Genomic DNA, 24,635 nt, shown 5'->3' with positions numbered 1-24,635 from the left:
TCATTTAAGTCACTCTGACCATACTTTCCAAGGTGCAAACATTTAAATATGTTGCACCACTCTTGTGGGTCTTGCAGAAGTGCTTTTACAGAGCAGTCCTACGATTTCAGTTTTTATGGCCTTTACATGTTCTTCTGTCTATATTGTTATTTTAGACCATCATGAGTATAAGCTACAGCATTTAGAGGGCAAATATCAGCTGGAAATGGGGGTGTGGTGGAAGTGTCAGCATATAATTAAGAATTCCAGCAACTCTGTCATTCTGCTGTATAAACTGATTATAACAGCAGTGTCCTACCAGGAATTCTCAGAACAAATGTATCCTGCCTGATGTGGGTGCGCACAGTACAGGAGATATCTTCAAGGCAAACATCTCAGATACAATGCTATGATGTGAGTGCACACATTACAGGAGATGTCTTCAAGGCAAACATCTCAGATACAATGCTACGATTTGGGTGCACACAGTACAGGAGATGTCTTCAAGGCAAACATCTTAGATACAATGCTACAATGTGGGTGCACACAGTACAGGAGATGTCTTCAAGGCAAACATCTCAGATACAATACTACGATGTGGGTGCACACAGTACAAGAGATGTCTTCAAGGCAAACATCTCAGATACAATGCTACGATGTGGGTGCACACAGTACAGGAGATGTCTTCAAGGCAAACATCTCAGATACAATGCTACGATGTGGGTGCACACAGAACAGGAGATGTCTTCAAGGCAAACATCTCAGATACAATGCTACAATGTGGGTGCACACAGTACAGGAGATGTCTTTAAGGCAAACATCTCAGATACAATGCTACTCATCTTCCAAGCACACACAGTCCTGACTCTACATTAAGCCATACACCATCTACATGACTGAGGCACTGATCCTCAAAATCCTGCTTTGATTTGGTATCTCCTACATACAAAAGGTTTTGCATTACTTCCACCTTGCAAATCTTTCAACAGTGAATAGAAAAGCATACAGGAAAGTCCTTGGAGTACGTTCTGCTTATCAGAGCAGATTCTAATATCATTGCTGTACCTTCTGGTGGAATCCTGTAGACAACATTGTGGAAACTGCAACAGCATGTTTTCCAAAAGTAAAATGACCGAAAGTGAAAAGACTAAACAACATTTTCACAAAACAACTAGTTACTCCACACTGTCGGAATAATGCACATTTAACAGTAATGTGCAGAACTGGTGGAAGACAAAAAACCATAGCAGATATGAAAAACTTACTTATCTTGATGTTCTGATATAGAATAATTCACTTTCTTTAACTTTATTGCCTTCTCTCTAATTCAAGTCTTTTATTAAAGGGTATGTATAAAAACATACCATTAAATTGAAGTCATTCTTTTTTAGGATTATGTTATGTCTTATCAAATCTGGTTTATCTGAAGTCTGATTGTCAGATCCTGATCCATCAAACAGGCTCAAATCTACACAAATATTTAATATGAGAGCATCCTATGACATTGTCTCTGTGGGGGTCTTCACTTTCTGTACCCCCTCATATATATAACTAACTCTAAGGTTGCACAACCTTGGGATACATTATAAATTATGCAGTTATGTAATTATGAGCCTGTTTCATGGATTAGGGTCAGCTAATAAGATCTGTAATATAACAGTCCCAAGCAATCCAATCAATCTAATACATAACTTTTTATGTATACATGTGATTGTGTTATACTGTTTTGATCTAGTTCTTTGGAACCATCCAAAGCTTTGAGAGATAGAATGAAATTAAGATAAAAAAGTGCCATCATTTTATCTATCTTACTTTACTTATTTTGTCTTTCTGCTTATATATCTTCACAAAGATAGCAAGCATGTCTGTTTATGTACGTCTGTGTACTATATAATTCTCTTTTCATTTAGTAGCTACACATTCATTTCTTTGTCTACCTGTTTGTTATTAAGCTATGTTTTTGGAGTCTGTAAGTAGCCTGTGTTTGGGATAGGGTACATTCTCGCCTGCTGCAATTACTACGTCATGAGCATAATTGATGAGCTTTGAGATAAAAGCTCTTACTTTTGATAGGTTACACATGACAGATGCATGCTTCTTCCAACATTGTTTTCAATAGGAGGAAACTAACCTTGCCTTCATCGTCCACCACCAAGGTCTGCCCTGTGTCTGATGTCTTAACGACTGCTCCGATTGGCACTTCAAATTCTCCACTGGAGGCAGGATCAAGCCAGACATGTTCGCCCTATAAAAAGAAAGACAAGATGAGGTTATTGGATGTTTCTTGAGGACTTCAACTCAGTAAAGAAAAAATGTCACATAATGTCTGAGAAGCTAAAGGAGAAAATTTAGAAACAGACTTGTATGATAGACAAGTACCGCTTGGTCTTCAGAGTCTGTTCACTTTACTATCACTGGATGACCTGTTGACCCTATTTAATCAAACGCTTACCCCCACCATTCATTCATTAATAGGCATTGGTACACACCTGCCCTTTGTATTGGAAAGGCATTTTCCTGCTTTCCATACATCAGCCACCCCCTTTTTGAAAAACAAAATATATTTACATTCCCATAAGATGTCTACCATCAGTCTTTAAAGTGTGACCTGTTTCACTCAATTATTTCTTTCTACAATAAGCTGCCTTTTGTCACCCCATTCATCATTTCCCATATTTCCTGGCTCAGCACTATAATTTCAATTTCTGCAATTAACGTTTTCAGAATTAGATGTTTTTCAGGTCAAAATGTGCTGGAATGCCCACTACGTTTAAGGGTGCAGCAATTGGCAGGGATGTAGGAATACAGCCACCCACACCCATGTTGGGGGTTGTAGGAGTCAAACCTTCATGTGAGTTTTATAATTTGCTGTTTAACTGTTGAAATCAAAGTTTTATTTTACAACCACAAGATGCACAGTATGAGGTGTCATATCCATAATACAGAGCCAGGTTTTACTGCTAAGGTCATATATCACATGGTTCTATGAAGTTAGCCAACAAACAAATAAACATACACATACAAACAGCTGACATTAATGTTAATGGATGTTTGTTTTTTGGTTCTAATCTGTTCTAGTTTTGTCTTTACTTCTGGGAGATAGCAACAAAGGTGCTGGTGCAACAAGTTGTTGTATGCCTGTTCCCTGATGGCCAATTTACTGATGAAAGATTAAGCAACAGATTTGAAAAGCGCTGCTGGTGTTTTTTGCAAAAGGTTCATGGCATTATGGGTTTATTTTTTTCAAAATGCACCAAGATCAATGTAAAAAAATATTTATGTTCTATGTACTTGATGACATCTATCTGAAATTGCTGTAAACTTTAACACATCCAATGCTGGCAAATGGATTTTTGAAAATTGTTATACATCTGCAGATTGCACCTGCATATTGATTGCAGGTGAGGCTGCTTGTATATGATTTATCCTCATACAACTGATTAAGTTCTTTTAGTCACTGTTCATATGGCTTCAGATACTAATACTACGTCATTTTTATGTTCTGCTAGATGTGTGTCCTTGCAGGGATAGTTTTGTCAAAATGGATTCTAAATGAGATCTCAACAAAAGTCTACAGTGATAGATAGCAGCGTCCAGTCTTGTATTATTCATGCCTTTTCTGTGCATCCATGTACTCTCCCCCATTGCCTTTAACTACTTTTAACGCAGTCTACATACATTACCATAATTAATGCAACCTTTCATGATTAGGATCCAGTTTATTAGCTTACATACATTAGCTTGTGTCTTTCAAATGTATTTTTGTCCCCTTTTCCATGTATACTCACTTCTTTTCTCTGGTTCTTGGCTTGCCTTCTCTATCCCTCATCAGCTTACTGAGTCACTGTTTGAATGCGACAGTTAGTCGTATGCTGGGATGGTTTATAATGCGAAATCCAATAATAAATTTCAGCATGAAAGTGTTTAACTGCAAAAGGATACCATAGGGAGGTGAGTTGACATATTTTATGTCAAAATATTGTAGGTTATTTACTGTTTGTTCTGGATGCAAAGTAATACACTGGTTAACACTACTGTCTCATAGTGATTGGCTGAGTAGTTCAGTCCTTAGCTGTAGGTTCTTCTGTGCTACCTTCCATGTGTCCATGTGAGGGTTTACTGAGTGCTCTGGTTTTCTCTCAGAGACTGATGTAGGTAAACTGATAGTCCTCCAAATTACCCATGCATGCGCATTCCATGTGCAAGTTAGTATATGTGTCCTGTGATGTAATGAGGTTCTGTCCAGGATTATTATTTTTCTCTTGCACTCACTGAACATCAGGACAAATTATAGATTCCTTTTGACCATGAACTGGATTACGCAGGTAAACAAAGAATCAATGAAAATCACTTGCAGCTACACATACCACTAAATTAAATTAACTTTGTTTATTCCATATTAATTATTTAAATTAACAGCATTTTCCAGCAAACACACATACATGCGCGAGCGTACTTGCACACCACACACACACACACACACACACACACACACACACACACACACACACACACACTCACACACACACACACACACACACACACACACACACACACACACACACACACACACACACACACACACACACACACACACACACACACACACACACACACAAAGCAACTCCTGGAGTACTTTACCAAACAATATTCTGCACAACTAAATATTCTTTTGGGTAATGACATCACACCCTTTAATGACATGCTTCCCCATCCCCACCCTCATCACAAGAGCAAGTTAAAAGCAAAACTCTGTTAAATCTCACATGAGATACAATATTTAATCAGACAATATACTGGTTTGCATAATTTCAAGTTCTTTGCTAGATAAAGCAATAAAAAATTGAAAAACACTTGTCAATACCTCTCTTACAAGTCACCTAAATAAGCTTCAACTTCATTTAGTTCATGATGAAAAGGCCAGCTTTTATATAATCAAGAATGAAAGCAAATCCCTTGTAAGACTGGGCAACTAAAAAAAATTTAAATCACTATTGTTTGCAGAGTGAAGCCCCATTTATCCAAACAACCTCTCAACTTATTATTCTAACTCAAAAGTTGTCACTGTCTGCATAACCTTTTCCCAAGGTTGTATAGTCTTTGAATCAAAATGACTAGTGATCTTCTGACAATCAAGCTTTTACTTCTGTAAAAGTTAACCTCTTGATCATTCATTACAGCCACAAGAATCCATATAAACAAAAAAAATCCTAATAAATATTTAAAGTTAATAAATAAGTAAACAAACAAGTAATAAACACACCAAGTTTTATCCAGCTTACCAGTGAGATATCCATATTAAAGAATAAAGATTTACTCAAGTTTAGATTTTAGAACACTGGTGCTTACATTAGCCAAGCAAACCATCTATGGCCTTTAAACAAAATGACTACAATAATTTTCTTTGGCAATATCCCTGTTTACTTTCTATAGTACTATCTGCAAATTACTGAATCACTGCTGAAACACATCATTGTAACTGCATCGGTCCACAGTATTCATGCTGTTTGGTGGTAGATGGGCACTTCTTATGATACATCACCACTGGGAACTAGTAGGAATACTGGGAAAACTGATCTGGCAAGACATTCTGCTATTATTATTTATATAACTCCCCAGCTACAAGCAGCTTTCGGAAGTGTGTCATTTCTTTCTCATAGGCACAAGTGGATATTTAATCATCAAATCTAACATAAATAACTTAAAACTCTCAATGGAGATCTCATACTAGCGCAAAAGTTTGAGTAATTGCAAAACCTGTGTTGGCCCAATAAAAGGTATTATATCATGTGTGTCTTCCAGTGTCTTCTGCTTTAAGAAGGGGAACAATTTACTGGGGAAGTATGAGTGTAAAAGCCAAAGTTAGCATTTTTTGCATTGTATAAGCACAGTAAATACACAACCCACATTTTGGCTTCCACAGCCATCCTAATGCCAATATGATTAGATTTAGCTCATGACAAGCATGCGTACTTTCAATTTTCTCACAGAAGGCAAATACACAATTCATATAATAAATAAAATCAAAATGCTTTTAGCTTTTATAAAATAATGACTAAAAACTATTTTTTGTCACTGAAAGTGGTGGTTTTCAAGCATTTAAAATGGTAGTACATGAAAAAAGGAGAAAAAAGTAATACAGAGAATTATGATTTGTCACTCAGAAATTCAGTGGGTAGTTATTCTACTACCTCACCACTTGAAAGCATAATCGAACTGTATTTTATGACTAAATAGCTATAGTTGTTGTCCAACTATGTCAATACGTCAAATATTTTCACAGATATAACCCTATAGTGACCAGGCTGCACTTTAAGCGGTTTCTATTTGCTGTAAGAATATGACTTCTATTCACGGCAACATAATGATGTCCATATCCAGAATTTGTCCTTTTTGAATTGCCATGAGATATTTCTATTAATATATATAAGGTGAGGTCAAAATTCTGTGTACTGATAAAGGCAATATACTGCCATGTAAAATGGGATTGAGATGTAATAATAGAAAACAGATAAATATCCTGCACAAAAGAGGTGGTCTTCCTTGAAATTTGTGTAACTTATGGTAGTTACACATCTATTTCTTCAAACAAGTCAACAATTCTGTTATTACATGTTGGGTAAGTCCTAAACTTCAAAATCAATGGAATGTGTAACTGTGCAAATCGACATTGAAGTGCATTGAAATCCCTGGAGGTTGAAGGAATCTTGAATGCATTTTATTACTGAGTGTTACTTTATAATTCCCTAACACTTTTGTTATGAATTATTTTAATGCATCAGTGAAACGGCACATGGTCTCATTAGCAGGTGACAAATGTAATGTTTCAGAAGGTTTATAGTGTCACAATCTCTTTTTTTTTTCAAATAGAAATTTTATTGTTTTTCAAAACAGATATAACAAAACACAAACAGTTATAGAGTAGTAATAAACATTGAGATATGTGATTTCAATTGACTAAAACAAAAACATAACTGAGGTGGTGGTGCTGCGGTAGTGTTGTCGTCTCACAGTAAGACATTGTCCTGTTCGATTCTCAGCTAAAGCATCTTCTGTGTGGAGACATGCGTGAATGGGCGTACCTTCATTGAAGGTTGTGCGTCAGGGCTGGCAACTCGGTACGTAAAAATCTACTGCCAATCATTAGCAGACCGGAGTTCTGCTGTGGCGACCCCTAACCGGGAAAAGCCGAAAGATACAACAACATTATATACAAAAGTGCTGCAAAGAGAATTTCCTGAAATACCTAAAGTAAAAAATACACCTGTAAATGGGAAACGTAGGAAATACAATTCAATGTATTGATATTATCTTTCTACTAAAGAATCAGTCAGAGGAGAAAATTTACGTCATAATCGTAATCTAAACCACATAACAGATAATCAGTGAAACAAGAGAGCACAAAGGGAAGAATCAAAAAAGCTAATATCAAAGAAACTGTTCAACTATATCCAGTGTATATTAACCGGATGTTAATTAACAGCTAAAATTTCAAATAATGTATTCCAGATCTTCTGAAATAAGCACATTTCTTAGGGTTTGTTATTAAAAACTTTTGTGATGTAATATATTTAATCACCATGTTCCTGAATCCATTCCATGACATCTTGGTACAATCCAACCAGTTTTTGGTAATGTAAAATTTGACTAGTAGACAAATGGTAACTAAACTGTGATATTTCAGTTTTGGAATATTAGCATTTGTGATATGTAATAGTGCTGTTTCCCATGAGAGGGTTGATTTGTGATATTCCATTTTGTCAAGTTTCACCTTAAGGAAACACCAAATACTGTTAGAGTATCTACAGAACCATATTATGTGTAAGATGTCAGCTTTGGGGTAAGAGCAACATGTACATGTTGACGAGGTATTCGGGTTAATTTTATTTAAACAAACGGGCGTGAAATATAGGTTATTTGTAATCATGAATTGTGTATAAAATAAGTTTTTTGAAAGGGGAAAGAGAAATAGTGGCTTTAATGGCAGACAATTTCTGGTCCATTGAAAGATCCAGATCATGATGGTTCTAGTGATCTGCAAACACTATGTTATCTTGGTATACCCTTGTGCAGATAAACTTATAAGCGTGGGATAACATGCTCTTGTTACTACCTAGAATCTGCAATAATATACTGACCTGAGTAATATCTGAACTATCACTGATGAGGCCACAAGGCAAAGATGCTGTAAGTTCCCTGATTTGTCACAAAATTATAATGTATTTTTTCGATACATTTAGAGCTTCCCTTAGTTTTGTGAGTGAAAGTTCTCTATCTATGGATATCCCATGAAGTAAAATCTTTAATTAGAGGGTACTCAATCAAGTTCACCATGTTTCTATTTAACTTGATATTGGGATTTAGATGTATAGGCTGGAGTAGCATAAAGGCATTCTCCAAATTCAGGGATTTAATTAGATCTTGAAAAGCTTTGATTTTATCCTTTAGGATATGATGTAACTTTAATGATTTCAGAGCTATTGGATCTAAATAACGGAGAGCTTTAGGATTAAGGTCAATCCTTAAGGCATAATTAAACCACATTTTAAATCAATAAGGAGTCTGCATTTGGTTATTGGGTCTGTAACTAGCAATTTTAATTAGTCTGTTAGCATGTAGGATTCTGTAACAAATTTGAAGGTCAGACAGACCAAGACCTCCCCTATCTTTGGGAAGTGTAAGCCTTTGATATGACACTCTTACTGATTTTGGATACCAGATACATTTTGCTAATACTTTGTGGATTTTAGAGAAGAATGTGTTGGGAATGGAGGAAAGAGATGCATGCAAAAGGCAAAGAATTTTAGGAAGAATATTCATCTTAATGAGAGAAATTTTAGATAGCATGGGAAGCTTCATCTGTTGCCTTCTGGACAAGTCTTGTGAAATAGTTGTCCATCTTTCGTTAAGTTTGAATATAGTATGGAATGTGATGAGTGGTCATAACTGATCCCTAGGTATTAGGGAATTGGGAAAAAGGTATTCTCTGTGAGCATCGGGCTTAATTGGGAAAATACAGGATTTGTCCTGATTAATTTTATAGTCCGAAATATGAGCAAAAGAATTTAGTGTGGTGATTAACTTAGTTGTGTCTGAAACGGGGTGTTCAAAATATAGAATCAAGTCGTCAGCAAATGCGGTGAAAGATTTCTGGTTTCTAGTATTCTGGGAATTGAGTGGTACATCTTTTGTGCTAAAGCTAAGAAAAAAGGTTCTAATTATAAATTAAAGAGAAGAGGGGATAGTGGCCACCCTTGTCTGGTTCCATTCAAAATTTTTATCGGTTGCTAGAATTTTTTATTAATAAATAGCCACGTATAAGAACTGTTATATAGTGTTTTGATAATGTTGATGAATTTGATTGGTATATTGTAATGGGATAAGGCTGTAAACAAAAAGTTCCAGTTCACCCTGTCAAATGCTTTACATGCATCTATAATCAAGGCGTATATTGGGTTTTTCTCTTTCTTCGTAAGATTGATCATGGTTTCCAGTGCAAAGGTGTTGTCCCAAGTGTGTCTATCAGCCATAAATCTGGCTTGTTCTTTAGAGATAAGAAAAGGGATTACTTTTTTAAAGTCTTTCAGCTAGTACAGATGATAAAATTTTTATATCAATATTCATTAGGGAGATTAGCCGATAGTTGTTAATGTTTGATTTGTCCAAATTATTTTTGGGGATTAAAATGGTCTTGGAGTGATTAAGGTACAGATCTGATGTCCCATTAAAAGACACACTGTTAAATAGTTTGAGTAAGATGGGAGTTAGGGTATCTTTAAAAGTTTTATAGAAATCTGGAGAGAATCCGTCGGGTCCTGGAGCCTTCCCTGACTTGAGGTTATTAATGGCTTTTATGATTTCTACCTGACTCAATGGAGCAGATAGAATGCCTTTCTGATTCTCATTTAATTTTGGGAAAATTATGTTATTAAGGTATTCATTAATCTCTGAGATTGGGGTTTGGTGTTTGTAACTAGCATATATATTTGAGAGTACTTGATGGAATGAGTCGATGATTTGTTCGTCTGGATTGCAGAGTTTACCTTGATAGTTGATCAAGGCAATTCTAGGTGAGGTTTGTTTATTATCAATTAGTCTAGCCAAAGCCTTAGAGGGTGCTTGTAGCCACGCTGAGTATTTAGCGTTATATCTTAGTTCTAGCAGGGAGTAGTTGGATCAGTGAAGATGGAATAATTCCCTTTTGTTTCTCTACTATCTCATTTTCTAAAGATGAAGAGTGGTTTGTCAAAAGTTTCTCATCAAGTTCTCTAAGTTGCGATCAAAGGCAGTTTTCCTTTTCTCTCCTTTTTTTTTAAGATTTCTGGATTTCTGAATAAATAATCCTCTAATAGTAGCTTTACACGCTGCCCATTGGATATCATATGGAATACCTGAGTTCTTAGGGTCATTGGTGAGCTCCAATAGGGCTGGAACTATCTCTTCCTTGACTGTTAGGTCTAGTAAGATACTATTGTTTAGTATCCAGTTGCAGCCATTATAACATAATGGTGAGTTTTGTGCAAAATTTATCAATATGGCAATCTTGGAATGATCCAAGAAAAATATTGGTGCAATTGAATATGTTAATTGCCAATTTGTTAGTATTTCTGAAATAAGAAAAAAGTCTATGCGTGACCATGAATTATGACACTTGGAGAAATATGTAAAGTTATTGCTACTAGAGGATAGGGTTAATTAGATCAAAGTCTGAAATTATATCTAGCAAAGCCAGGGAAGCTTGGGAATTATACAGATTAGATTTATCAGAGCGATCAATATACGGGTCAATAACTGCGTTCCAGTCTCCCCCTAAAATAAAGCAGTGGTTAGGGAATTTTGCTAGAATGTTATATATTTTTAATATAAATTGCTGTTGACCTGAACAAGGTGTGTAAATGTTTAAGAACAATAAAGGTTTGGTAAGTGAAGGAGTTAGGCATGTAAAGTAACACCATTTGCCCTCCTGATCTGAATCTTTCTCAGTTATACTAGGTTTAAATGAATTTTTAATAATTGCTACCCCTTTCGAGTTAGAGCTGTTTCCTGCTGCGATAATATCTTTTATCCATTTTCTATTCTTCACATTGTTCCAGTCGTCCATTAACATATGCGATTCTCGAATAAAAGAAACGTCAGCTTCTGATTTTAAAAGAAGATGCATTAGCAGATTTCTTTTGCTTTTATCCTGTAGCCCTCTGACATTCCAAGAAATTAATTTCCACCCTTTATCTCTACTTAAGGGGAGCATAGCATAATCTGTTGATAAATATAGGAAAGAAAAGGAAGTAAAAAATAGTTGTGTGCCTCACAAATTGCATTTAAATTAGGTACATTTGTAATATCAAAAAGATATGCAGCACTACCCTCTCTCAAACATGCCCCTGTGCCTACCCACAAAAGGAAAGTAAGAAGATTAAACATACAATTGAGACTTAATTACGTACAACATCAAAATAATTCCAAATGTCATCATCAGGTACCCTACTTAGCATATCCACCGAACTCTGACTAGATGATATGTCCAGGACCGGAGGGTATTTTGGTTAAAGAAAACAAATTGGGGTGAAATGCATCAACTTATTAAGTACTAAAGAGTACAGTTGCAAATGGCAGAATGTATATACTCATACATAGAAAATTTATGACTTCATATTATCTTCATTAAAGGAATTGACATAACTTCAACAATCAATAGAAAAAGCAAAGTCACACAAGCCAACACATTCAGTACAGGTGTATTCTAAAACAATATCAGTGTAAATAACCTTGGTCTTTTGTTAAGACATATGTTAACATTATTTAATTTATTGACAACTCTCCTTATTTTTATCCTTTTAACCCACAAGACAATTAATTAAATTTTATTTCTTTAACATCCTGCGAAAATAGTGTCACATACTTCCAAAAGGTGACAATGCTCTCTTACTCTGACTATGTATAATAAACAAAGCATAGTTAAAACTGGAGGCACTTCCTATCACCCAAGAAGTGAAATGAACATTCAAACTTTGTTCCCAATATATCATCCCAAGCAGACAGTAGGTTTTCAAAGTTTACCTCATCTTAGTTCCAGATCTGGTTAACATATATAATAAAAAGATAGACTCAGAATTTGAACTATGACTACTAGAGCCACATATGAAATGTCAGCTACTACCCTATTAAGCCAACTGGTTAGTGCCATTGAGATAGCAAATTAAAGGATTTTTTTCCCAAATGACTGTGACATCATATTTACATTGCTGAGTATAAAGCTTGGAAGGTATGTTAATGTATCGGTTATTGAACTGTGTACCTGATATATCTGCTAACTTCATTCAGTAAACTAATAAATGAAAGCAAGAGAAAAGCATTTTGTAAATCAAAATTGATGCATACTGCTTTTAGGAGCAGACAACTAGTTATGAGAATATAACTGCTGGCTAAGCTGTTCAGCTTCATTGCAGATTAAATACACAGTACACTGAATGAACATAAGTTATGAATGTGCCTTACTGTTGTTAGGTGCTTAAACAATACAATGTTTTAGCTTTCGTGCCCGTAAATGTTGGACTAAGCTGGGGAATTAACACACTTTATTAGGACTATGTGCAGTTTCCTTAAAGCATTGGTTCTGTTACCTCAGCCGAAGGATCATTGGGAAGTATGGCGAGGTCCCACTTTGGTCTCCTAATGCATGTTAGATAAGTATATATAACAAATTAGCAACTCAGCTACATTCATCATCACCAGTGCCAGTAATCGCTCCTAGACAGCGGGCACTAGATTAATGGCATCCCGGACTACCGTACATCGTGCTGTAAATTAAACAAGTTAAGATACCTGCATAAACTTTTCGAGTGTTACACGCAAGAACTTCACAAATTCTTAGAAGTAGCTCAGTGATTCAGCCTCATCTGCAAGATCTCCCATTACAAAATCACCTTCGGAGCAATTCGGTTAGCTAGTCTAGGAGGACATTACCTTGAATAGTTCTTTGGATGGTACAACAGTAGGAAGTTGATCTTGTTGATGTAACATAAAATAGATCCCACTGTGTACCATAACTTGGTGGCTTTGTTCCTGGAAACCTGAATTGCAATGTGCATTTTAGATTTACTGAGTATAACAATTACTCAAACAAAGAATGAGCACCTCCGTATTTAGCATGGTTATTTGGAATCGGAGAGCTCAAAACTGACTCCAGTTAGTGAGAAACCATGTGACATCTTATCTACATGCCTCTGGAGCCTGACCAAAACATTTAATGAAAATAGGGTAAGCTTCTTTAGGTGAAGACATGGTAAATTTAATTTCATTATGGTAGAAGGACAAACTGTGAGGGAAGCGCATTTGAAACTTGATATTGCGCTTGATAAGATCCAAACAGAATGGTGACAGCAAGCGGTGCTTTTCCTTAATTTCTTGGGGGAAATCTTGGGAAATTGTGATTCTGTAAGTGTTCCACGTAAAGTGTTTCTGCTTTTTATAGGCAAAAATGATGGCTTGCACATCTTGATGGTTTAATAATTTTACATAGATAGATCTGGGAGATGTAGAGCTTTGATTTTTGTACAGTGCCTGATGTGCTCCCTCGATGGTGCATTCAGACAAATAGGCAGTAGGCTGAAGAAGTGTATTGAAAAGTTGCTTAAGCATTGGAAGCAGTTGGTTTTGCTCAAACTTTTCTGGCAGACCTCTAATGATTAAATTATTCCGTCTGCTTCTCGCTTCTATGTCAAGAATTTTCACTTTCATGTCGGATAGCATTTTGTCTTTAGAATTTAGCTCAGATTTTAGATTGGCAATTTCCATTTTGTTCGATTTGGATCTATCCTCCACAAGGTTCATTCTTTCAGCTATATTGTTTATTGTAATTCCGAAGGCAGTTAGCTTGTCTGAAAAGCCATTGATAGCCGTTTGTAATGGCAAAAGGGCACTTTTCAGGTCTTCCATGATTATAGTGCACTTGACCTTTTGTTTAGGACTGTCTTTGGATTGTTCTTGTTGCAACTTAGAGGTTTTCTACCTCTTGGGTAGAACTTCAATTTCAGGGGATGATATAGCTGACAGTTTTGTTTTAGATGCAAGAGTGTCCATGACTTCAATTTCTTTCGGCATCTTGAAATTACGGACTTGTTTAAGATTATCCTGAATAGTCGCTGTCTGTTGCTGAAGTGCTGAAGCTTCCAGGCCTCTAATCTCCACGTGGAAATTCTTTCTGATAGCTGTCAGATGATAATTGTCAGATGATAATTTAAAAGTGAAAAATGCTGTTTTTGTGGGTTTTAGCGAACAGCAATATAGATCCTGAATCTATGACGTCTCCTCCCTTCTGAAGTAGGTTTTTGTACTTCAGATTGTTGGTAAATGTAGGTTTAGACTAAATTTGTAACAGAGGTTTGTGTAGAGGGAGCTACTCAAATGACCACCATATTGGAATCTCACAATCTCTTAATATAAGAAGTTTTCATTGGCAGGCTATATGACCCCTGCATAAAAGGCAAGGTCAAATATTATATGTGTACTAGGCAGTAATTACACTAAAAATCAACAACAATACAAAAAAAAATACAAAAATCCCCAGACAAGGCAACATCTCGCATATAGGATGAGGTCTAAGCTCCATATACAAACAGTGGTAGTGTGTTGCCATGTAAATCAAGGTTAAAATGCAGTAAAATCCTTGAATGCATTTTATATCAGAATATCTGATTATAATTCTGTATTACTTTTATTATGAACTATCCTAAGAGTACTGACATATGGCTTAATAATCAAGTCCAAATGCAATGTTTCAAAGACTTAAAGACTGTACCTGGTTTCTGCTGGTGTGTAAAAGAACTGCTGAAAATGCAGGGTGAAACTAATGGACATAATATTATGTGCAGTAAGCTGTCATTACACCACACGTTAAAAAAATCATACATATTCCACCAGAGAATGCAGCGTTGCTCTTAATGCATATCACGTGAGGCTTGAACTCCATGTACTGAGAAAATAAATGTGCCAATGGCTATCTCAGGATTGTGATGCAGTGAAATCCCTGATGGAAAAATGACATTCTGGTGTAATGTTTATAGTTGAATAACCTATTATAATTCTCTAATTCTTTGGCTATGAACTTTTATAAAGGACCTGATTTATGACTGTATACATATTAGCTTAGTGGAATGATGTCTTCCTTACAACTGAAGAGTGTTGTGTTCCATCCTGACATCTAATAACTGTCTGTGTGAACTTTTCATATTTTTAATTTGTTGGAATATTTTTTTCTCTGGTTGACCTAGTTTTTTACATGCTATCTGATTGGCTAAAATAAACTACGCATATATTTATGTATCATATTCTTCCATGTCCTGCTGGATTACGTTTACATCATAGCTATAAATAGTCTAATGATCAGTCCAATTATCTGGTTAAGAAGTGATAGATAGATAGACAGATAGATAGATAGACTACCTATAAGCACAGGTGCAAATGCAATGTTTCAGAGGAATTTTTTGGCTACAGTCTGGCACTGGATTCAGTTTTATTTGAGACTATATTACCTTCACTCAAAAGAAAGTTATTACATAAGAAATAAAAATGAAGCCACAGTTCCTCAGAAGAAAGCCACTTGCAATCTGACATGGCTAAAATGCTATAATGTGAAATATATAAAATGGTGTGGTCAGATTTACCACTGAGCTGCATTAACATCCATATGGGTAAAATAGCAGTCCTAGATGCATTTTGCAGGTGAGCAGTCTGTTATTTTTACCTGCATGTTTCACACTGATATCTCAAAAAGGAACTGATGTAGGGCATTTGATATACAACAAAGTCTTTTGGCTTTTGGTTAGGGGTTGCCACAACAGATCACCAGTCTGCAGATTGAATGGAGGTAGAGTTTTTATGGTGTTGAGTTGTCTGCTTGGTGCCCAACCTTCACAGAAGGACACACACAAGCACGCACCCACCTGCATGTCTTTAAAACTCACTCAACCACAGGGAGGACATGCAGACTCTGCAGAAAAGGCACTCCAGCAGAGAATCGAACCAGAGAACCTCTTGCAGTGAGACAACAGTGCTAACTGTTGCACCACCATGGCTGATGTAGGACATTTGATATACAGATACTAAGTTTAAGGGTTCATATGCCCTCACTATCACAGTCTGAGATTTTTGCATTATCTATGGTTTGTTTTTCACTGGGAATGTTTTTTAACTTCTATTCAATATATATCTATATAGAACAAATATTTTAGGTGTAATATGTCAAGGACAAAATTACAGTCTGGAGCAAGTAAAGTGGTGGGATCAAATTCAACCCTAAGCTGCACTAAAATTCAGAAATAAAAACAGCAGTCTTGAATGTAATTTGTAGCTGGACATGTTGCTGTTATTGCCTGAAAGTTCCATAATATAATCTTGAATAGTAACCCAGATATGGCCTTTTCTACATGGCTACCAAGTGCAGGTGTTCATATGCTTCACTGTCACAGTCTGATCTTATGAATTATAGGTTCATAAGTTCATAGATGGTTTCTGGGCTATTGAACTGAAGTTTTTTATAAGCCTAGCTGTGTGTGCCCAATATAGTACTAGAGAAACCTAATACAAAGGATCTTGCTTAAACTTGAGATCTTAGTTAGAAACAACTGCCCATATCTAAGATGGTCATAGGTGACATCACCAGCAGGAATGTATGGTCTCCCATCCAGTCATCCAGACTACACTTAAACAGGGTCATAAAGGGGCTTTGTTTCATGTGAACTGATAGCCTATTCCAGAGGAGTGGCAACTTCTGAGAGACATATCTGTCTCTCCAGCAGGTCCTATTTATGTTGCAGGCCAGATTAAGGTTTCTGGAGTGTGTGACCCTTGTCCCATTTCACTTGTGGATGTGCAGCATTTCCATTCGGTTTGGATCTGAGATTGCTGTGTAGGACAGGCACAAGTCTTCTCTAAGTAGTCTGTACACTACTGAGTACAGTGACAGTGACTTCAGTCTGTTGATGTATGACATGTGCTGGAGACCCTGAATTTTCTTGGTTAGAAATCTCTGAGGTCTCGCAAGTTGCTGCAGGTGCTTCGTAAGGTACATAGCAAAAGGAACATTGTACTCAATTATTGGCCTGATGAGGGTCGAGTACAGGGGTGTTATGACCTCTTTTGCTCTTGAGGCACTGCCTTTGCTAATGAGGTGTACAACATAGAATACCTTCCTTACCACAGTAGACACATGGTGGCCAAAGTTTAGGCTACAGTCAACTAGAGTTCCCAAGTCCCTCATTACTGAGTTGTCACTTAGGGTATTATTATTATTTATATGATAGTCTGCAGGGATATTGTTTTTACTGAAGGGGATAATAATGCATTTTTTTGCACTGAGTTTGAGTCCATAGCTTTGGCACTGTCACTGGTTTGTGCAAGTCCCTCTTGAAGTATATTGCATCAGTTGGGAATTCAATGGTTGCACCTAATTTGCAGTCGTCAGCAAACTTACTCGGCCACAGCCTCTCTGTTTTGGCCTGAACCTCTGAGAAGTATATTCCAAACAATTGGGGGCCCAACACTCACCTCTGTGGAACCCCACTGGTGCAGGTCTGCTGGTTGAGGTAAAGTCCCCAACTTTGACTGAGTGTAATCTGTTGATGAGCCAGTTAGCAACCCACCTGATGACATAAGGCTTGATATCAGCCCGAATGTGGGATTGTGTTGAAGGCCTTGTCTAAGTCAAGGTAGGCTATATGCACAGATTTAACATTGTCTATGGCTCTGGTAATGTTTTCAAAGAAGTCCACCAGGTTTAACAGGCATGACCTGCCTTTGACAAAACCAATCTGTTGCATCAAGGGTTTGGAGATCACCTATATCTTTATTTAGAAGGTCCATGGTGATTCATTCCATGGCCTTACAGATAAGGCTGGTTAAGCTTATGGGTCTGCAGTTCCCAGGGTCTGTTGCTGTATCCCCTTTATTAAGGGGGATGATGGTTGGTATTTTTCATTCAGCAGGGAGGAAACCAGTACTCATGCTGTGGTTGAAGAGAGTACCCAATGGATTTGCTAACTCATGTTTTAGACCATTTAAAACGCAACCTGGAATGCTATCCATACAGTCTGTGTTTTTGGCCTTTGAGAGATCAATGACTTGCTCTTTGGAGATGCAAGGTGGGGGAGATGTAGTGAGAATGCTTTAGGGAATGCTTGGAGAGGACAAGATGGTGAAATTTTCACTAATCCTGTCAGCTAATAGGTTAGCTGTTTTCACTGGATCAGTGTGTGTGATGCCATCCACAGCTAGTTCAGTACATGTCTGGGTCCTACCTTTTAGGTTATGGATATAGCTGAAGAATGCCTTATAGTTTTCCTTAGCTATGGCTGCTATTTTTTTTTGAAGTTACCCTTACAGGATTTTACAAGTTGTCTTATTTGTTTGTTCAAGCACTGGAGGGTGTTCTTCCAGTGCTGGGACCTCTCTTTTTTCTTCTTAGATAACAACTTCTTCTTTTTGTTGTATAACTTATTAATACTAGATGTCCATCAGGGTGGCTTCTTTTTTCTTGAGGATCTTGTTTTGATCCTATCAGGTACAACTGCATCAATACATCTGAATGTTTGTACAGGGCATTTGTGTATATCTTACTTAGTATAGTTGTCAATGCCATCTGTGGGAACAGGAGCATGGAAACTATTTATGTCATTCATTAGTAAGGTATAATTAACTTTGGTGAAATTATTTAGAGTGATTTCACATAAGAGGTGCTCAGGTGTTATCGCTACTTCAAATGTGACTGATTGTGATAAGAGTTAATCAGTGAGCGTCCTTTACTTGTGGTGGTGCAATGGTCACTCATGTTGGTGAGGACCAGGTTGAGAATATTTGAGCTCCTTGTGGGGCTGCATAGTATTTGTTCCAGGGCATTAGTGTTAACAAAGTCTAGGAACCTTTGTGTGAGCATGATGGTACTCATATAAGTTTCCCAGTCAATGGAGGGATAGTTACAATTTCTCATGACTAGCATGTTCGGTTGTAATTTGATTGTCTCAAGTAGGTCCAAATAAACGGCATGGGTATCTTGGTTCATTGAAGGGGGCTTATAGCTAACAATGACTTGAAGGGGGATCTTACCCACAATTAGCTGAACCTGGAGTAACTCACTGCAGTTTTCCTGTCTAACCAGTCTAGAGGTGTATTTATCTGTGATGAAGATAGATACTCCTCCTCCTCCTTTGGTTCTCACACGTTCATTTTCCAGACAGAAAGTGCGGATGGCATTGTAGCCTTGTAAGGCTGGGGTACTCTCTGTGACCCTGAACCAAGTTTCTGTGACTGCACAGATGTCAACATCCTAAAGGAATACTTCCAAACAGTGCAGATGTTCATCATGTTTCACTGTTGCAGTCATCACTGTAGGGTTCTTCCTGCCAGCAGGCAGCCCTCGGTCAGCCAGAATCCCAAAGTCTGGGTCTGGCGTCAGCTGTGTACTCACCCTCCCTGACGTCAGTGCGCTAGGGGTACAAAGCTCACAGCCGACGCCATGTTCTCCAGTCTTTCTTGCCGCATGGTGGAAGCAGTTTGCAAGTGCCGGTCAGCTGACTCCTGCTATTTTTGGTGCTTCATTCTGAAGACATTCTTCTTTTCAAAGCTAAGTACCCTGTTGGGGAAACTTTTTTCTTGCTCCAGACCAATATCAGAAAAAGTTAATAATTGTATTTCATGTGGGAAGCAAATACCTCATAAGGATTTTCACTCTTACTGTATTCCTTGCCTAGGCCCTGACCACGACGTAGCTAGTTGTCGGTTTTGTGCTAGATTTAATCAACATACTATCAAAAGGAGATACGATTTTGCCTTTCATTACTTTGGGAGGCGATTTAATTACAACATGTCGTCGGACACTATTCCAACTACCGGAGTTCATAAAAGGCACAAGGATAAGGACAGGCCTCCGAGGTCCAAATCAGATGACTTTTTACAATCAGAGCCAGCTGCCGGTTCGGCCGTCGTCAGTGAGGCGCTTTCGCAGCCCCTGTCGTCAGCCATTACAGAACCGCTTGCCGAAACGGACTCCCACAAGAAGCCAACTAGGCCTTCAGATACTACAGGGGTAGGACCTTCGGATAATGCTCCCTCAGATGGGTCCGGAGCCGCTGTGCAGGTACTGGCTTCCGAGGGGGTTTTCAGGCCTACGCAGCTTCAGGTAAAGGCAAAGGCAAAGACAAAGGCAAAGACTCCTTCTAAAACAAAGACTCAAGCCCAGGCCTCATCTGATCCGGGAACTAAATCTCAAAAACAAATGCTTAAAATGGCGGAGGACTTGCTAACTATGATTAGGGGTTCACATCCCCCTCCAGACAAAAGGCCAAGACAAGAATTGGATTATGAATCCTCTGATCAGGCATCTATCTCTTCAGTGTCTTCCTCCGAACAGGATTATACTTTCCCTCCTTATGAGGATTCTGATGCTGAGGAATCCATTCCTTCAGCTTTTCCTCCTGAGGATTATTCTTTTGGGGAAACTTTACATGACATGAGGGAACATTTTCACTGGGAAGGACAGGAGTACTCTGAATCTAAGAGAAGGCTTAGGGATTTCCTTCTTCTTCCCCAACACAGACCCCTGGCTAGTCCTCCTATTTTGGATATTGTGGATGATGTCTTTTCTGAGTCTAATTTAACTCCTGACTCCTTTCCTCCGGCCCCCTGCTAAGCCTGATAGATATTACAGAGTCCCTGACTCCCACCAGTTTCTTTTTAAAAAGCTTACTGCTGATCCAGAAACCATTTCTCAGGGTCCTAAGGGTGTTAGGGCCGCCACTGCTAAGAACCCTATTCCGTCAGACAAGGATTCTAGAGCTCTGGAGAGATGGGGCAAAAAAGTGTACACTTCTGCTACTTTATCTATTAGGGCTTTAAATTGTCAATTCCATATGTTGAAATATCAGCAATACCTTTTGTCTGTTATGAAACAAAAACTGTGTGCCATTTCTGCATGTGCAGACAATAAGGAATTACAAGATTTGATGCATGCTACTGAGCAGGTGGGGAAACATACCTTACACTGTGGTTTTGATGCTTTGGAGGCCTCATTCAGGGCGGCTGCCACTGGCACGGTCATTAGAAGGCATGCTTGGTTAAAGGAACAAAATTTGCCTGATCAAGTGAAAGCAAAATTACTGGATGCACCTGTTCAACATAATGTTTTGTTTGGGTCTAAGGCTGAAGAAGTTATAAAGAAAATGGAGTATAAGGCAAAATCCATGCAAACGGTTAAGGATTTCTTTCAGATTCAGCCTCCTAGATTTAGCAGAAATTGGTCAGCTAAAAATTGGTCCTTTCTCAGCTTGGACAGGCCTCAGAGGGGTAGATATAGGTGCCCCAAAGGGAGGGCCCAAGCTCAGACCTTTTATAGACCTAGACAATGGAGTTCTTCCACCCCCAGGGGTGCAGAAGATACGTCTCAACCTTATAGGAAACAGGCTCAATGACTCCCCCTGCATTGCTCCAGGAACCTCTCTCCTGGAAGCTCCTCTGCGAGGAAAACTTTCTGTTTTTTACAGAAATTGGACTTACATAACCCAAGATAAGTGGGTTCTGGATGTGGTTTTAAGAGGTTACAAATTCCACTTTCACACCTTACCAAAACCAAACGGATGGCCAGACCTACCAAAAACTCAAGGGGCAGAGGCATTAAAACAGGTGAGGTCCCTCAGGGCTATGAAGGCCATAGAACTGGTTCCAAATTCAGAGACGGGACAAGGCTTTTATTCAAGACTCTTTCTAGTTCCCAGAAAGCAAAATACTTGGAGACCCATCCTGGATCTGTCAGTCTTAAATACTTTCCTGGAGATACCAAAGTTCAAGATGCTTACTCTGCAGCAGCTCCTGCCAATGTTGAGCAAGAATGCATGGATGGTGACATTGGATTTAAAGGAGGCTTATCTACACATTCCTATCAGACAGGAGTGCAGAAAATACCTCAGGTTCAAGGCAGACTCGAAACATTATCAATTCTCTGCACTGCCCTTTGGCTTGTCTACTGTGCCCAGGGTCTTTACCAAGTGCCTGGCACCAGTAATAGCTTACTGCAAACTCAAGGGAATTCAAATTTACCCTTATCTGGATGACTGCCTTATTCAAGCAGACAGCCAGGACATTTTACTCCAGCACCTGGAATTTGTACAGAATCTACTCAAGTACCTGGGATTCATTGTGAACGTAAAAAAGTCAAATTTGGCACCCACTCAAGAGATAACTTTCCTGGGTGCTCTTTTAAACACAACAACCCAGATGGCATTCCTGACATCAGAAAAACAACTGCAGCTGGCTTCAACTTTCAAAAGCCTGGCGTTGATGTCTCACCTAACTGCAAAGAAATTCCTGCAGGCTTTGGGTTACATGGCTTCCTGCATCCTACTCATACCATATGCAAGACTGCATATGAGGAAGATACAATGGTACCTAAAAAGTGTATGGTCCCAGCATTGTCACAGTCTGGAAACACTGATTGCTGTCTTGCCTTGCCTACAAAAGGAATTCCATTTGTGGGCCACGGCATGTCTTCAAAACAAAGGGAAAGCCTTCAGTCTACCTCCAGCCTACCAAATGATAACCACGGACGCCTCGGATTATGCATGGGGAGCCCACTTGCAGGGGAAGGGCCTGCAAGGTCTTTGGACAGAGGATCAGAAGCATCTTCATATCAATTTAAAAGAGATGTTAGCTATGCAGAATGCCCTCTTGGCTTTCAGGGATCTTTTACAGCCAGGGCAGTTACTGATACGAACAGACAACACCACAGTTATGTGGTACATAAACAAGCAAGGGGGTTCACACTCCTACCCCCTTTGCAGACTAGCCATGACTCTATGGAACACGGCACTAGCTTGCAAAGTGGACCTACAAGCTCAGTTCCTGCCAGGGAAACAAAACACTCTGGCAGACAGCCTGAGCAGGAACCTGTCAGACCCACACGAGTGGATGCTAGACACCCAAATATTCAAGATGATTATAGAAGCCTGGGGCTTCCCGGACATAGATCTATTTGCATCTCCCCACAACTACCAGTTACAGATTTTTTGCACAAGGACATATCACAAGCTAGCATGGAAAGTGGATGCTCTCTCATTCAGTTGGAAGAACCTCTCGGGGTATGCCTTTCCACCACTACCTCTTCTACCGAGGGTGCTATTAAAAATAAAACAGGACAAACCAAAGCTGATCTTACTAGCCCCGAATTGGCCTCGACAATTTTGGTACTCAACACTGATAAATCTATCCCAGGAACCTCCTTGGATTCTACCTCAGATTCCAAATCTTTTGTCTCAACACCAGAGCCAGGTCCTGCACTCTCATATCAAAACTCTCAGCCTGGCAGCCTGGCATATTCAGGGTCTATGATTAATCCTACCCTTTCCAAACAGGTTATGGATGTTATCTTAGAAGCCAGAAGGCCTAGCACTAGGAAATCTTTCTGAAGGTAAATGGTAGAGATTTTGCACCTGGATGCATGCTCAGAATCAGATCCTCACATTCCGAATATTCCATTAATTTTGCATTACCTAACCGATTTGTTGCATAAGGGTTTATCTTTTTCCTACATAAAAATACATGCCTCAGCTATCTCTGCACATTATAATACAGACCCTCCAATTTTTTCACATCCACTTCTGAAACAATTTCTCAGAGGAGCAAAGAATTTAAGGCCCCCTAGGACACCACTCATTCCTGCCTGGGACCTCAATTATGTTCTGGGAAAACTTACTCTGCCTCCTTTTGAGCCTGCTGCCACATCTGATATAAAGTATTTATCATGGAAGACTGTTATCCTACTGGCTTTAACTTCAGCCAGGAGAGTCTCAGAGTTACAAGCGCTCATGGCCATGGAACCTTACATTATTTTTCATCAAGACAGGGTTTCTTTGAGGACTAACCCTACTTTCATGCCTAAGGTGGTTTCTAAAGTGGCTTTAAACCAAACTATTCACCTGCCAACTTTTTTCCCTAATCCACAAAATAAGGGGGAAAGGATCTTGCATTCTTTGGACATGCACAGGCAGCTTCACGTTTACCTGGACAGAACCAAGGATATCAGGAAAACTGAACAACTGTTTGTTTCTTATGCAGCAAATTCCCAAGGTAAAGCTATTTCAAAACAGACCATTTCTAAATGGATTGCTCATGGAATTAGATTTTGTTACTCCCATCATAGAAAACAAATCCCAGGAAAAATTAGGACACACCCTACCAGAGCTGCTGCTACTTCAGCTGCTTTTCTCAGGGGAGTCCCTACCAAAGATATTTTGGAAGCTACAACTTTGAGTTCAGTGCATACTTTCTCTAAGCACTATAATCTTCCTCTTTATTCTAAGTCTAGGGCGGGCTTTGCTTCTGCGGTCTTACAAGGCCTTCTAGCCGCCCCTTCTACTCAATAACCACCTCCCTTTATTTCAGCTTTGGGATTCAACCCTACAGTGATGACTGCAACAGTGAAACACGATGAATATAGTACAGTTGTGTACACTTACCATAAATGTAGATGTTCAAGTGTCTTCACTGTTGCAGTCTGGGTTACCCACCCTCCTGTCCCCTCTTATACTTCTCTGTGGTTCCCTGCTTCACCCTTCTTCTGAGGTGTATTTGCTACAGGGTATGGGGTTTGTTGTATGTTACTTTTTTGCTTTACT

General features: G+C 38.6%; 1 protein-coding gene across 1 annotated transcript in view; it reads right to left on the bottom strand.

The window, feature by feature from the left end:
* The window catches only part of LOC122801311 (unconventional myosin-VIIa-like), a 951,466-nt gene extending 938,399 nt beyond the window's left edge, over positions 1–13,067 (bottom strand). The window contains 2 exon segments of the mRNA XM_044070855.1: positions 2,111–2,270; positions 12,943–13,067. Coding sequence (XP_043926790.1) covers positions 2,111–2,270; positions 12,943–13,067 — 285 coding nt within the window.
* Between the last annotated feature and the right edge of the window lie 11,568 nt (positions 13,068–24,635).

This window comes from Protopterus annectens, chromosome 4.part1 (genome assembly GCF_019279795.1).
Source record: "Protopterus annectens isolate FY-2018-M chromosome 4.part1, PAN1.0, whole genome shotgun sequence".
NCBI classification, from domain to species: domain Eukaryota; kingdom Metazoa; phylum Chordata; order Ceratodontiformes; family Protopteridae; genus Protopterus; species Protopterus annectens.
This window is presented reverse-complemented; position numbering and strand designations above follow the sequence as displayed.